The sequence below is a fragment of the Myxine glutinosa genome, chromosome 1, assembly GCF_964187855.1.
Source record: "Myxine glutinosa chromosome 1, kmMyxGlut1.1, whole genome shotgun sequence".
In the NCBI taxonomy this organism is placed as follows: Eukaryota; Metazoa; Chordata; class Myxini; order Myxiniformes; family Myxinidae; genus Myxine; species Myxine glutinosa.
Window position 1 is genome coordinate 13,974,359 of NC_136261.1, and position 15,767 is coordinate 13,990,125.

General features: G+C 48.9%; 1 protein-coding gene across 5 annotated transcripts in view; it reads right to left on the reverse strand.

The window, feature by feature from the left end:
* The window catches only part of LOC137421399 (uncharacterized), a 65,973-nt gene that overhangs the window by 14,508 nt on the left and 35,698 nt on the right, over window positions 1-15,767 (reverse strand). For all 5 annotated transcript variants that reach the window (XM_078782939.1, XM_078782897.1, XM_078782991.1 and 2 more), the window contains one exon: window positions 1,705-1,758. In XM_078782939.1, coding sequence (XP_078639065.1) covers window positions 1,705-1,758 — 54 coding nt within the window. The remainder of the gene's footprint in view (window positions 1-1,704; window positions 1,759-15,767) is intronic.

The window sequence follows — 15,767 nt, forward strand, 5'->3', positions numbered from 1 at the left end:
TGTGTTTTATGTGTTGCTCTTACACAAGCCTCGACTTTGTATACAAAAAAAAGAGGACATTGAAGAGTGTGGAAGTTGGTTCCACAAACAGGAAAAAGAGGAATGAATGAGTGGAGGTGGATTTTGTAAGTTTAACCAGGAGGGGGTTACTGTAAGAACAAGTGCATCCTGGAGTTGTTGAGGGAGGGTTGGAGTACTGAGAGAGTAGAGGGAGCAATATCACAGAGTAGACAGTAGAAAAACAGAGAGAGCACTGACTTGTCTGCAATGTGAAAACAAGAAACTTTGTGCTTCTGCCTCATAACGGAAGATTTCAACAATGTTGAAAGCTTTCGTTTCAACAGAATCCTGGTGAGGCAATGGTGGTAGGTATAGAGGCGCCAGCCCACAGAGAGCATTAGCTACAGACAAAGGCCTTGTATAGACTGAGATTTATTCAGATTTTTTCAAGGAATTACTTGGAATGATGGAGAATGCTCGGTCTGCGGCTAACTTCGGAGACCAGCTTGAGTTTTTTTTGGTAAAATTTATTTTTGCAATTGACCCCAGGTTTGATATAACATGGGGATGAGATGAGCTTTCCGCACTTGTGTCAGTGTTGAAAACCACTTTTTGCACTTGTGTTAATGTTGCAAAACCCCTTTCCACACTTGTGTTAGTGTTGCAAAACCACTTTCCGCACTTATGTTAGTGTTGCAAAACCACTTTCAGCATTTGTGTTAGTGTTGCAAAACCACTTCCAGCACTTGTGTTAGTGTTGCAAAACCACTTCCAGCACTTGTGTTAGTGTTGCAAAACCACATTCAGCACTTGAGCTAGCATTGAAAACCACTTTCTGCACTTGTGCTATTGTTGCAGAACCATTTTCCGCACTTGTGCTGGCGTTGAAAACTAGGGTTAGGGTTAGGGTTAGTGTTAGCTCTTCAGATTAGATAATCTTCGAGTTAGTTAGGGTTAGATAATCTCATCACTTTTAGCCGCTAATTTCGGTCCCCTTGTGTTTTATACCTCCCCCCCGCCCCCTTCCCACGCCTCCTCCCCCCAAGCCCTCTCCCTCCCACACTTCTCCCTGCTCTCAAATGTTGTGGTTGTGTGCTTCACCTTCTCTCCCCATCTTGTCTTCCGCTCCCCCTTTTTGTATATTTTGTTTGTCTGGTTGTTTTGTTAGTGAAATAAATGTTAGCTCTTTCACGAGCCTCGATTCAGTATACAAAAAAGAAGAAAGAAAAAAAAAAAAAAAAGATCTTAGACGAGCCTCGATCTTGTACGTACACACACACACACACACACACACACACACACACACACACACACACACACACACACACACACACACACACACACACACACACACACACACACACACACACACACCATAATTGAGAAAACATAATTCAGTAGTTTTATCTGACTTCATTACGTTGATCATCTCTGTACTATATAGATAGGATATTTTTTTTTTTTTACTGAATAACTTTTTTCTGAATATGAAATTACATTGATTTTACATCCACTCGCGACCACCCCCAGCACAACTCCCCCAAATATACCCACTCACCCACCCTGGCAGCATATGGCAAAGCACAGCATTGAGTAGCAATGTTGTCAAATACTTTCAGCTTTACAGTATAATTTTCACAAAGCGATTCACAAAACAAAAGGCAACAAAATATATTGAAAGAGCGAGTGCAAAACTCTCATCACCTTTTTGATCCAAAGCTTTGAATGCTTCATGTTCAACCTTTACAATGCGAAGATCTGCAAACACATCACCTTAGAGACTAAGAATAAAGTATGGGTGCAGACAAAATCCAAAATTTAGAAAACAGACATTCCTACATTAAACAGTATCCTCTACTTTCCCCCCAAAAAATAATCTCCACATTTTACCAAAAACAAAAGAAGCTGGATTACTACCATGGTGTTCCATTACAACCATGCATTTAAAAGGACATGAATGATCTGCAAAGCTGTGAAGTGCACTCAGAATTCTCCATATTAAGGGTAACCACTTCACGGTGAAAGGACCGAGTTGAATGAAGACTTGCAATTCAAGAAAATGTTTTAATATATAAATAAATAACCACCTTTAGAGGCCATTTTTCCCCGCAAAGCGGGGGTTGGCCTTTTTCGGGAACCGTGGTTGTTGTTGTTTTTTGGTCCCCTTTTTGAAGCAATGTTTTACGGCCGGATGCCCTTCCTGACGCCAACCCTTTTTGCCGCCTTTAACGACAAACAGGGAATTACCAGTGAACTGGTACTCAATTAGCCGACCTCGGAAGGATGACAGGCTGAGTCAACCTCCCTGGCGTTAATTCAGCGATTGACCGGGATTCGAGATGGAAATGATGTTTGAAATGAAATTCAAGAAAATGTTGATGAGAAATAATGAAATTAATTATTTTTACAATATATATATATATATTTTTTTTTACAACAATTAATTACGAGATCTTTTTTTACATTTACAAGTGCTTCTTCACCATTCAGAGATGGGGCCAAAAACGATAAATAACCCAATATCTCCAAAAATTGTGGACAAGTCATGACAAAACTTGGTGGCTGATTAAGGTAGGTGACAAGAACATGCCAAATTCAATTTTGTTTAAGGTCTGGGTCTGGATTCAGACCCGGCCTCTCAGTGAGAAACAAAACAAATTGTTCAGCCTGGCTGGGGTATGCTCTCTACCAAGTGCTGTTCTGGGGTTTTTTTTGTTGGTTTTTTAGATTTTGTGTAAAGGGTAGGAAAGTTATTGCTCTGTTCAAACTTTCTGGCTTGAAGGGGGAGAGTGTTACGGATATCAACACAAGATAAGAGACACTGACAATTTGCAGAAGATATATACAGTGCATTCAGAAAGTATTCAGACACCTTCACTTTTTTCACATTTTGTTATGTTGCAGCCTTATGCTGAAATCGTTTAAATTCATTTTTTCCCTCATCAATCTACACTCAATACCCCATAATGACAGAGAAAACAGGATTTTAGAAAGTTTTGCAAATTCATTAAAAAGAAAAAACTGAAAGATCACATTAAGTATTCATACCCTTTGCTATGACACTTGAAATTTAGCTCAGGTGCCTCCCATTTCTCTTGATCATCTTTGAGATGTTTCTACACCTTGATTGGAGTCCACCAAGTGGTAAATTAAATTGATTGGACATGATTTGGAAAGGCACGCACCTGTCTATATAAGGTCTCACAGCTGACAATGCATATCAGAGCAAAAACCAAGCCATGAGGTCGAAGGAACTGCCTGCAGAGCTCAGAGACAGGATTGTGTCGAGGCACAGATCTGGGGAAGCCGACAAAAAAATCTCTGCTGCATTGAAGGTTCCCAAGAGCACAGTGGCCTCCATAATTCTTCAATGGTAGAGGTTTGGAACAACCAGGACTCTTCCTAGAGCTGGCTGCCTGGCCAAACACAGCAATTGGGGGAGAAGGGCCTTGGTAAGAGAGGTGACCAAGAACCCGATGGTCACTGGCTGAGCTCCAGAGATCCTGTGTGGAGATGGGAGAAACTTCCAGAAGGACAGCCATCACTGCAATACTCCACCGATCTGGGCTATATGGCAGAGTGGCCAGACGGAAGCCAAACAGTTCAATCTTGGTTTCATCAGACGACAGAATCTTGTTTCTCAGTCTGAGAGTCCTTTAGGTGCTTTTTTGCAAACTCCAAGTGGGTTTTCATGCGTCTTTCACTGAGGAGAGGCTTCCATCAGGCCTAGTAATCCTCTTCTATCTTGTATCTTCTATTTATCTATCTTCTATCTATCTGTCTTCTATCTTCTTTTCATACTTATAAAAGAAAGTTTTTGTTTGTTTGTTTGTTTGTTTGTCTGCACACGCTATTCTCCTTAACAGTGAAAGATAGGAGGAAACCTCTGAAACAAAAAATGTCGGGACGGGCTCCTGGAAGGTTATAGGCTAGGTGGTGAGGCCGGTCGAGGCCACCTCGGCCAGGCTTGTCCCATTTCGTAATTAAAAGCTGAGCTGAATTACAACAGTCAATCTTCTACGGCCGTGAGTAAAAGCTGAATTATAGTAGAAAATGAACGAAATGCGGCCACGGCCGGATAGTCAAACTCCGCTGCTTCGCAAGGCCGCGTTTTATTCCTTTTTTTTTTTAGGACAGAAGATTAAATTCATTCAAAAAGAACCCGGGCAACGCCGGGTGCATTCAGCTAGTGCTCTATAAAAGTTCATATAAAGGGGCACCAATTTGATTTAAACAGATTTAAAGAAGTAAATCTATTTTCAATGCAGTTACAGTCTCTTGGTTTCAAAAGGACCTCTTTGCAGTCCTTCATTTTTCTGTAAAAAATTAAAACGCCATACATAATATTGGTTTTCTATTCTATTGCAGAAGTAGGTAAACATATACAGTTCATCCATCATCTCTAGTTATCATCAGTAGTCATCATGCACATATCACGTTTGTCCAATATGTCTGCAATGTCAACACTTGCAAGTTTATGTAATGTGCAGTTATGGTCCAAAAGGGACGGGTAAAATAGACTGCATTGCACATGTGTATAAATCTTTCATCTAATCCAATTGTTGCCGATAATGTGTACACACATTGCGCTTGTCCAATGCTTGTCCCGAAGAATACATCACACCCAACATATCTGCAATTGGTTGGTACATATTACATACCGGTACTGACTTTATTTAAAATTTTTAACAAATTCGATTTCACACACATGCACATTATTATCTTATGTTTTCGTTTTCAAGGAACACAGAAAACTGCGTACTGATGGGTTTTCATCTATATACACTACCGGTCAAAAGTTTTAGAACACCTCAATTTTTCTAGTTTTTATTGAAATTTAGGCAGTTTAATGTCTCAATGTACTCTGAAATTAAGCATAGAACAAATAAACAATTGGAGATAAAAAAAGAAATCATCGAATCATTTTGTTTAACAAAATATAATTTACATTTTTGACTCAGCAAAGTAGCCACCTTTTGCAGATATAACCGCCGAACACACTCGTGGCATTCTTTCTACAATGGAAATCAAATATTGTTCGGGGCGTTCTTCCCAACACTGTTGCAGAAGTTCCCACAAATGTGTTGCACTTGTAGGTTCCTTTGCTTTCACCCTTCTGTCCAGTTCATCCCACACCAGCTCGATGGGGTTTAAGTCTGGAGACTGTGCTGGCCATTCCATGACTTGAAGCCTACCGTCTTGTTCTTTTCCTCGAAGGTAGTTTTGACATAGCCTGGAGATGTGTTTAGGGTCATTATCTTGCTGTAGGATGAACCCCTGACCAACTAGGCGTATACCAGAGTGTATTGCATGGCGCTGCAAAATGCTGTGGTAGCCCTTTTGGTTCAGGGTGCCAGTCACTCTGTGCAAGTCGCCGAATCTGGATCCAGCAAAAGAGCCCCAGGCCATCACGCTTCCTCCTCCATGCTTGACAGTTGGTGTCACACACTGAGGAACCATCCTTTCGCCTACTCGACGGCATAAAAAACCCTGTGTGATGAACCAAAGATTTCAAATTTTGATTCATCGGTCCATAAGACCTTCTTCCAGTCTTCAGTAGTGTCCACTGGCGATGCTTCATGGCCCAGGCAAGCCTCTTTTTCTTATTTTGCCATCTTAAGCAATGGCTTTCTTACTGCCACTCGACCTGTCAAACCTGCAGCTCGAAGTCTTCTCTTCACAGTTGAAACTGAGACTTGCTTACTTCGACCAGTGTTAAGCTGTGCTTGAAGCTGTTATCCTGTGAGTCGCCTAACACGCAAGCTGTCGACTCTCAGAAACTTGTCTTCTGATTCTGTTGTGTCTTTGGGTCTGCCAGACCTCTTCCTGTCAGAGTTTCCTCCAGTTTCCAATATACTACTTCCTGCAGTGCAACATTGTGCAAATAATGCTTCAGAGGGTGTAATAACAGTCTGTTCCAATACTGCTTTTATACAGACAGGGGGTTTGTAATGAAGTAATTAGCAGAGGTTGGGACACCTGTAGGAATTGTTTGCATCAACTTTCAAGGCTTAATTTACTTATATTGCTGCAGAATAGCTGTAAGTTGTTGACCCATTACTTGTTCCCTGAAGAAGGCCTTTTTTTTACAATATAACTTTGCAATTTACATTATTTTCCTGGTTTTGCTAACTGAAACTTTTTTTTTTTTAACCTCGAGCAGTTTACTGCTTACCTTTGTACCATTTCAGGTTATTCACTGGACATTAAACTGCGTAAATTTCAATATAAACTGGAAAAATTGAGGTGGTCTAAAACTTTTGACCGGTAGTGTATTGTTACGAATTTGGGTCGTGATCTATGTAGAGCAGAGTAGATCTGAGTAGGTAACATGCTTCAACTGTCACGATAGGGAATCTACCTGTAATAAGTTCTGTGTGTTTAGGCATTTTGTCGGTTAAGATGTACGATTGTGAATCTACCAGGAGATTCGTGTTAAGTAGTATAGGGGTAAATGAGTAGCACCCTTGTATGTCTCACCTGGTAATCAAACCTTTGTCCCTTATGGCACTGCAGACCACGTAGACACTAGTTAGGACCTTTAGTACAACATTAATGACGCCCTTCCCCCCTGACATGACTGAGGACACCGCCACAATTGGCCGCCACCATTTACACCTCCGAGAGGCGTACCCGCCTCGCATAGCACGTGCTGAGACCAAGGAAGAGGGGACGGGAGTGAGAGTGGCGCAGTGGGCATGCCCCTGGACAAGCCGGGGGAGGCTCTGATTGGCAGGACAGTGCGCCAAAGTTGACGTCATCGGCCGGAGATAATACCGAGAGCCGAACGCCATTGGGCAGTTGAGAGGAGTCGAGTTCAGAAGAAGCAGTTGAGTTACAGTCCCGGTGCGATCCCGAGCAGTTGAGACTCGGCGTGTGGAGTTGTGCAGAGAGCAGTTCAGTTGAGCGCAGAGAGCCCAAGCGGAGTTGGCAGTCTGCAGTTCGCAATTCGAGAGTTGAGCCCGAGCAGTTGCCGAACGCCATTGCGCAGTTCAGTAGTTGATCCCAAGCAGTTGGATTCCTGGCAGCGCAGTTCAGAGACCCGACCCGAGTTGGGCTGAGGTGTAGCCCGAGTGGAGCTCGCTGTCCTGCTGTGGGACCTCGTGGTGCTTTGGAGCTTGGTGCACGGACCTCGTGTGCAGCGGCGAGGGCGTTGGCTCGGGCCTAGCGGGGCGTGCGAGGCGGATGGAGGATTCTTCCAGGCCAGGAATTGAAGACGACAAGACAGCTAAGACCGAGCTACGCGTACCCAATTACAGTGCATTCAGAAAGTATTCAGACCCCTTCACTTTTTTCACATTTTGTTATGTTGCAGCCTTATGCTGAAATCGTTGAAATTTATTTTTTCCCTCATCAATCTACACTCAATACCCCATAATGACAAAGAGAAAACAGGATTTTAAAATGTTTTGCAAATGTATTAAAAAGAAAAAAATGAAATATCACATTTACATAAGTATTCAGACCCTTTGCTGTGACACTTGAAATTTAGCTCAGGTGCCTCCCATTTCTCTTGATCATCTTTGAGATGTTTCTACACATTGATTGGAGTCCACCTGTGGTAAATTCAATTGATTGGACATGATTTGGAAAGGCACACACCTGTCTAGATAAGGTCTCACAGCTGACAATGCATATCAGAGCAAAAACCAAGCCATGAGGTCGAAGGAACTGCCTGCAGAGCTCAGAGACAGGATTGTGTCGCGGCACAGATCTGGGGAAGCCTACAAAAAATTCTGCTGCATTGAAGGTTCCCAAGAGCACAGTGACCTCCATAATTCTTAAATGGAAGAAGTTTGGAACAACCAGGACTCTTCCTTGAGCTGGCCGCCCGGCCAAACTGAGCAGTCGGGGGAGAAGGGCCTTGGTAAGAGAGGTGACCAAGAACCCGATGGTCACTTTGGCTGAGCTCCAGAGATCCTGTGTGGAGATGGGAGAAACTTCCAGAAGGACAACCATCACTGCAACACTCCTCCGATCTAGGCTTTATGGCAGAGTGGCCAGACAGAAGCCTCTCCTCAGTGAAAGACACATGAAAGCCCGCTTGGAGTTTGCAAAAAAGCACCTAAAGGACTCTCAGACTGTGAGAAACAAGATTCTGTGGGCTTTCATGTGTCTTTCACTGAGGAGAGGCTTCCGTCTGGCCATTCTGCCATAAAACCCAGATCGGTGGAGTGTTGCAGTGATGGTTGTCCTTCTGGAAGTTTCTCCCATCTTCACACAGGATCTCTGGAGCTCAGCCAAAGTGACCATCGGGTTCTTGGTCACCTCTATTACCAAGGCCCTTCTCCCCCAATTGCTCAATTTGGCCAGGCGGCCAGCTCTAGGAAGAGTCCTGGTTGTTCCAAACTTCTTCCATTTAAGAATGATGGAGGCCACTGTGTTCTTGGGAACCTTCAATGCAGCAGAAATTTTTTTGTAGGCTTCCCCAGATCTGTGCCTTGACACAATCCTGTCTCTGAGCTCTGCAGGCAGTTCCTTCGACCTCATGGCTTGGTTTTTGCTCTGATATGCATTGTCAGCTGTGAGACCTTATTTCGACACGTGTGTGCCTTTCCAAATCATGTCCAATCAATTGAATTTACCACAGGTGGACTCCAATCAAGGTGTAGAAACATCTCAAAGATGATCAAGAGAAATGGGAGGCACCTGAGCTAAATTTCAAGTGTCATAGCAAAGGGTCTGAATACTTACGTAAATGTGATATTTCAGTTTTTTCTTTTTAATAAATTTGCAAAACTTTCTAAAATCCTGTTTTCTCTGTCATTATGGGGTATTGAGTGTAGATTGATGAAGGAAAAAATAAATTTAAACGATTTCAGCATAAGGCTGCAACATAACAAAATGTGAAAAAAGTGAAGGGGTCTAAATACTTTCTGAATGCACTGTACTTAATGGACGTTTTTATTTTCGTATTCATCTCCCTAGTCCCGTGTTTGAAATCTGTTGTGTGTGAGATCCCAATTTAGCTACCTTATTTTATTATCGGCGCGCATTTTCCTGTCCTGCCTTTTTCATTTGAATAAACCCTTACAAGTATTATTTTGCATCCCCATTCAAACCTGTGCCGCTTGAGTTAATTTCCTCTCACAGGACCGGAGCTACGCCGGCGTGCTGCAGTTAAGTGCTTTCGCCGCAGCCTCCATTTCCCTTCTTCCTCCCGCGCGGCCACAGCCGAATCCGTGTTTGGGTAGTTGCCTCCAATAAGACCGTTTAGGCTATACGCAACTCTGATGTTAATCGGAGTTGCACGACAGTATGTAGGGCGCCCCTTTATATGAACTTTTATAGAGCATTACTTGGTTCCTCCTAAGAACACAAGGGTAGTCCAGCATGCACACAAGATTTCTTGAATGTCCCTTCTTTTCTATTCTTTGGCATTTTCTACAAGCTATGGAATGTCCCTTCTTTTCTATACTTTGCCACATGGCACATACCCTTATATAAAGGGGCCTTTTTATGCCCCTGGCATTTCCCCCAAGAATTACAGATAAACCTCTGACTGGTTCCCATCTCCAACCTATGACTTGCCCATGACTGGTGAACCAATGACCAACGAGAGGTGAATGCTCAGGTGATGGGTTTTTAATGCCTTGGTGTATGAGGTCACCAAACCTCCTCGACTCGCCTCGTTTTTCGTAACGTGACCTATGGAGCACAGAGCACCGGCCATCGTGATGTCACACAATAAGGGTCACGCCAAATCGTCCACCATAACAGCGTGCACATGGCTGGGAAAATAAATAGAGTGGAGAGGAAATGGAAAGCACATGTAATAGAGAAAATAGAGGGCTGGCAGGAGGACAAGGGACTGTCTCCACAATCATTCCTGATGGCTAATCGGGTGATTTTGAGATTACGAATGGGAACATTCATGAGATAACTGTCGAATTAATTCATCCCTTTACCCCCTAAGTTATTTTCATCACAACATATACATTTGAAAAATAATACCAAACAAGTACAGATACATTCAAAGTACACCGCCCCCATGCCAAATAATTAAATATCTCACAGCGCGGCATTGCCGTGCTGCCGCCTCTGGCGCCCGGCAATACCGCAGTGCAGCTCATAGAGGCTGCATTGGGAGGGAGAGGTGTACACGAATTGATTGATTAATTGTATAATTAAAATCAATAAAAGATTATCACAAAATATTTTCTTAATCAATTGGCTAATAGCATAACTAAACCACAAGTGCTTCATCCAAAGATGTATCTTTTAGAAATTTAATTAAATAGGTCATTAATAAAAAATTAAAAAATTAATTGATTAATCAATAAATAATTAATCGATTAATCAATAAATAATTAATCGATTGAAAGATTAATCAATAAATCAAAAATATCTTTGATAGCCACATCACTTGGTCACTGTTATGTCCAAATATTAGCTTCCCAGCTCAAAAGGTGCCTGAGATAATAATAATAATAATAATTCATTTATTTTGTATAGCGCTTTTCATGAAGCCCAAAGGCGCTTTGACAGAGTGCAAAACATAATGCATAACAAAACATGAAAACAACAATTGCAAAAAGACAAGAATCAATAGGGAAATATTTAAAGCAAAAGGAGGGAGAAGGAGAAGTGATAGTCAGGGGTTAAATGCTGTGGGTTGAATGTTGAATGCAGTGCTGAACAGGTAGGTCTTGAGTGATGTTTTGAATGTGGTGAGTGAGAAGGAGTCTCTGATGGTGTGAGGTAGTGAGTTCCAGAGGGTGGGAGCAGCGATGGAGAAGGCCCTGTCCCCCCAGGATCTGAATTTGGTTGGGATGGGGGGGGGGGGGGGGTCAGGAGGTTGGTACCAGCAGAGCGGAGGTTGCGGGTGGGAGTGTGTCTGGAGAGGAGGTCAGCCAGGTAGGATGGGGCCAGGTTATGGAGGGCTTTGTAGGTCAAGAGGAGGATTTTGTACTGGATTCTCTGGGAGATGGGGAGCCAGTGAAGCTTGTAAAGGACGGGGGTGATGTGGTCACGGGTCCGGGAATGGGTGAGTAGACGGGCAGCGGAGTTCTGAATGTATTGGAGTTTATTGGTGATTGTTGAGGGTGTACCATAGAGGAGGCTATTGCAGTAGTCCAGACGGGAGGTGATGAAGGCGTGGATGAGGGTTTCTGCAGCCGTGGAGGAGAGGGATGAGCGGAGACGGGCGATGTTTTTCAGGTGAAAGAAGGCTGTCTTTGTGATCTGTTTAGTGTATTTGTCGAAGGAGAGGGTTTGGTCAAAGATGACGCCAAGATTCCGGATGAGAGGGGAGGTGGATACTGGGATACCGTCGATGTTGAGGGCAAAGTTATGGGTGGATTTTGTGAGCGTTTTTGGGCCAATGATGATTATTTCAGATTTATCACAGTTAAGTTTGACGAAGTTGATTTGAAGCCAGGATTTTATTTCAGAGATGCAGTTTGTCAGGATAGAGTGGGTGTCGGTGGAGACGGACTTGGTGGAGATGAAAAGCTGGATGTCATCGCCGAAGCAGTGGAATTGGAGACCATGACGGCGGATTAAGTGACCGAGGGGGGACAGGTAAAGGATGAAGAGGAGGGGGCCAAGAACTGAACCTTGGGGGACACCTTGGGGGAGGGGAGCAGTGGGGGATTTGCAGTTATTGATGGAGATGAACTGGCGTCTGTCAGAGAGGTATGATTTAATCGAAGAGAGGGCAAGATATTGGCCAAATGACAAAGAAAATAAATAAATGATAAATAAAATGAAAATAAATAAATAATAACCATTAAAAAATTAAATTCTTAATCAATTCGGTCACAGAACACATAAACCACTACCATTTCATCAGAATCTGTAATAATAATAATAATAATAAAGTCTTGTGGCGGACACAAAAGCTCACTGGCGTGATGGCATCATTCCACGCACCAAGTGGGCGGCGGCCACGCCCGAGGGGTAGGCGTGGCCGCGGGATATACACCGGGTGCGCAGCCCGGAGCACTCGAGTGCTACAGTGGAGTTCTTGTAATTAAGACTTTTTGAACTTACCGCGTTGTCCGATTCCTCCTTGCTATACAAGTAGCGCGCGTAGCACCGCGCTTCATTGGTGACCCTCCGACGTTCTGGTCAGCCGTCGCTGATCACCCGAACCCGCCACAGCAATGGCAACCAACGCGGTCCTAATCAAACTCCCCGAGTTCTGGGAGGCTCAAGCCGAAGTTTGGTTCCTGCAGGCAGAAGCCCAGTTCCGACTTCGAGGCATCACGGTGGACGAGACCATGTACTGCCACGTGGTCGCCTCCCTCTGGCCCGGCACGGCCGCTCGCGTCGTGTCGGTCCTGAGGAACCCACCGGCCGACGGCAGGTACGAGGCGATCAAGCGTCTCCTCCTCGCCACGTTCGGCCTCACGGTGGACGCATGGGCCGACCGCCTCCTGGACCTCCCCGAGCTCGGTGACACGCGACCGTCGGTCCGCATGGACCATATGCTGTCGTTGATGGGCGACGAAACCCCGAACGCTCTATTCCGGGCGTTATTTCGCTGCCAGCTGCCGGCAGGAGTACACCTCGCCTTGGCCGGTTCTGCGACGACGGAACCCCGAGCTCTCGCTGCCGAGGCCGACAGGTTCTTCGTGGCTTTGGACACGCAGGCGAGTTTTGGCGCAGCCGTCGCGAATCCCGAGGCTGATGCTGATGCACACCTCGCGGCCGCCACCACGCCCCGCCCACCACCTCCGCCGCGGAGAAAACCGCGGCCCCCGCCGCCTCCGCCGCCAACCTGGTGTTTTTTCCACGCCCAGTTCGGCCAGGAGGCTCGGCAATGTCGCCCGCCGTGCTCATTCGGCAGGTCGGGAAACGCCCGGGCCGGCCCTCGGTAGTGGCACTGAGCGCCGGCCGTTCAAACAGCCTACTGTTCATCACGGACACCTTATCCGGGCGCCGTTACCTGTGCGACACGGGAGCGCAGATGAGTGTCGTTCCCGCCGGTACGTCCGACAAGCAGACCGCGGGCCGGGGCCCCGCGCTGCTTGCTGCCAACGGTACGTCCATTCGCACACACGGAAAACGCTGCCTTTCTGTGCGGTTCGGAGGGCAGGTTTTCCGGTGGTCATTCGTCACTGCCGACGTGCCTATAGCACTGCTTGGCGTGGACTTCCTCTGTGCCAATGGCCTGTTGGTGGACGTAAAGCACAGAAGGCTTGTCCAGGCTGAGACGTTCAGCTCGCTCGCTTGCGCGCTGCCCGCCTCGTTGAGCGGCTCATCGAGCGGCTCGCCGAGCGGCTTGCTGAGCGGTTTGGTTCCGGCCAGGTTCATCTGTACGCTTCCGGCAGCGAATGAATTCACCCGCCTCCTCGCCGGCTTCCCGGCCCTCACGCGGCCCACCTTCTCGGCGGGGGACGTCAAGCACGGGGTGGAACACCACATCCCCACCGCCGGGCCACCGGTCTACGCCCGGGCACGCCGCCTCGAGCCGACGAAGCTCGCGGTAGCTAAAGCGGAGTTCGCTACGCTGGAGCGGCTCAGCATCGTGCGGCGCTCCGAGAGTGCTTGGGCGTCGCCGCTCCACGTCGTGCCAAAGCCCGGCGGGGGATGGCGACCATGCGGGGACTACCGGCGCCTCAACGACGCCACCACCCCCGACCGCTACCCCGTCCCCCACATTCAGGACTTCTCCGCCCGGTTGGCGGGCATGTCCTTCTTTTCAAAGGTGGACCTCATACGTGGCTACCATCAGGTCCCCGTCAGGCCGGAGGACATCCCAAAGACGGCGGTCATCACGCCATTCAGACTTTTCGAATTTCTTCGGATGCCCTTCGGGTTGAAAAATGCGGCTCAGGCGTTCCAGCGACTAATGGACAGCGTCTTGCGCGACTTGGATTTCGTCTACGTCTACCTGGACGACATCTTCGTCGCCAGCGCGTCCCGCGAAGAGCACCTACACCATCTCCGCACGCTCTTCGAACGTCTGGGCCAGCATGGCCTCATCGTGAACCCCGCCAAGTGCCGGTTCGGCGTCGCCGACATCGACTTTTTGGGGCACCGCGTCACCAGGCACGGGGCCGTCCCCCTAACGGCCAAGGTCGAGGCGGTGAAGGGGTTTCCGCGCCCCCGCACGATCAAGGGGCTCCAGGAGTTCCTGGGCATGGTAAACTTTTACCATCGGTTCCTGCCCCGCATCGCCCAGCTCCTGCGCCCCTTGCACGAGGCCCTCCGAGGGAAGCCGGGCAAAGGTGACGTTACCTAGACTGAGCAGATGGACGCGGCGTTCGCGGGCGCCAAGCTCGCTTTGGCTAACGCCACCATGCTCGCGCACCCGGCGCCCGATGCACCGATCGCCCTCACCACCGACGCCTCGGACTATGCGGTGGGCGCGGTGCACGAGCAATGGGTGCGTGGTGCCTGGCCACCGCTGGCGTTCTTCAGCCGGCAGCTTCGCCCGCCCGAACGCCGTTATAGCACCTTCGACCGCGAGTTGCCCGGGCTTCACCTGGCGGTCAGGCACTTCCGCCATCTGCTGGAGGGCCGTGTGTTCACGGCCTTCGTCGACCACAAGCCACTGGTCTTCGCGATGGGCAAGGTCGCCGAGCCGTGGTCGGCCCGGCAGCAGCGTCACCTCTCGGCCATGTCCGAATATACAACCGACATCCGGCACGTCGCGGGGAAGGACAACCCGGTGGCGGATTGCCTTTCCCGGTCCGTCGCCCACGCAGTCCACCTTCGCATCGACTATGCCCGGATGGCGGCGGACCAGGCCGCCGACCCCGGCGTCCCGGCCTTGCGGACCACCATCACGGGCCTCCGCGTCACCGAGGTGCCGTTCGACGGCACGGGCACGGCCTTCTTGTGCGACGTCTCCCTCGGGCGGCCTCGCCCCATCGTGCCCGCGGGCAGCGCCAGGTTTTTGACGCCATCCACGGCCTGTCCCACCCGGGCACGAAGGCCTCCCAGAGGTTGGTCGCTGACAAGTTTGTCTGGCATGGCCTCCAGAAGGCCATCCGCGGCTGGACCAGGACGTGCCTCGTGTGCCAGCGCGCGAAGGTGCACCGGCACACCCAGGCCCCATTGGCCCCATTGGCCCCATTTACGGTGCCGGAACGTAGGTTCGACAACGTGCATGTGGACCTGGTGGGACCTCTGCCCCCCTCGCGGGGTTTCACCCATGTCCTGACAATGGTGGACCGCACCACCCGGTGGCCGGAGGCCGTGCCTTTGGCGGCAACGACGGCGGCGGCGGATGTCGCGCAGGCGTTCATCGCCACCTGGGTCGCCCGGTTCGGCGCCCCCTCGGACATCTCGTCCGACCGCGGCCCCCAGTTCACCTCGGAGCTCTGGGGGGCAGTCGCGCGGGGGCTCGGGGTCCAGCTACACCGAACCACGGCCTACCACCCCCAGGCCAACGGCCTGTGCGAGCGGTTCTACCGCTCGTTGAAGGCCGCGCTTCGGGCCACCCTCCGCGACGGCGGCTGGGTCGACAGGCTCCCCTGGGTCCTGCTGGGCCTCCGGACGGCGCCCAAGGACGACCTGCGCGCATCCGCGGCGGAGTTGGTCTTCGGACAACCGCTGCGGGTGCCGGGCGAGTTCCTCCCCGACCCCACGGCACCATGGTCCGCGGCGCAGGAGCGCTCCGCGCTGCAGGAGACCGCCCGGAGGTTCGCCCCGGTGCCGACGGCGCACCACGGGCACCTGCCTACGCATGTCGCCCCGGAGCTTCGCACCGCGGAGTACGTCTTCGTCCGGCACGACGCCCACCGGACACCACTGCAGCCCCCGTACGACGGGCCTTTCCGTGTGGTGGAGACCGGGGTGAAACATTTCACCTT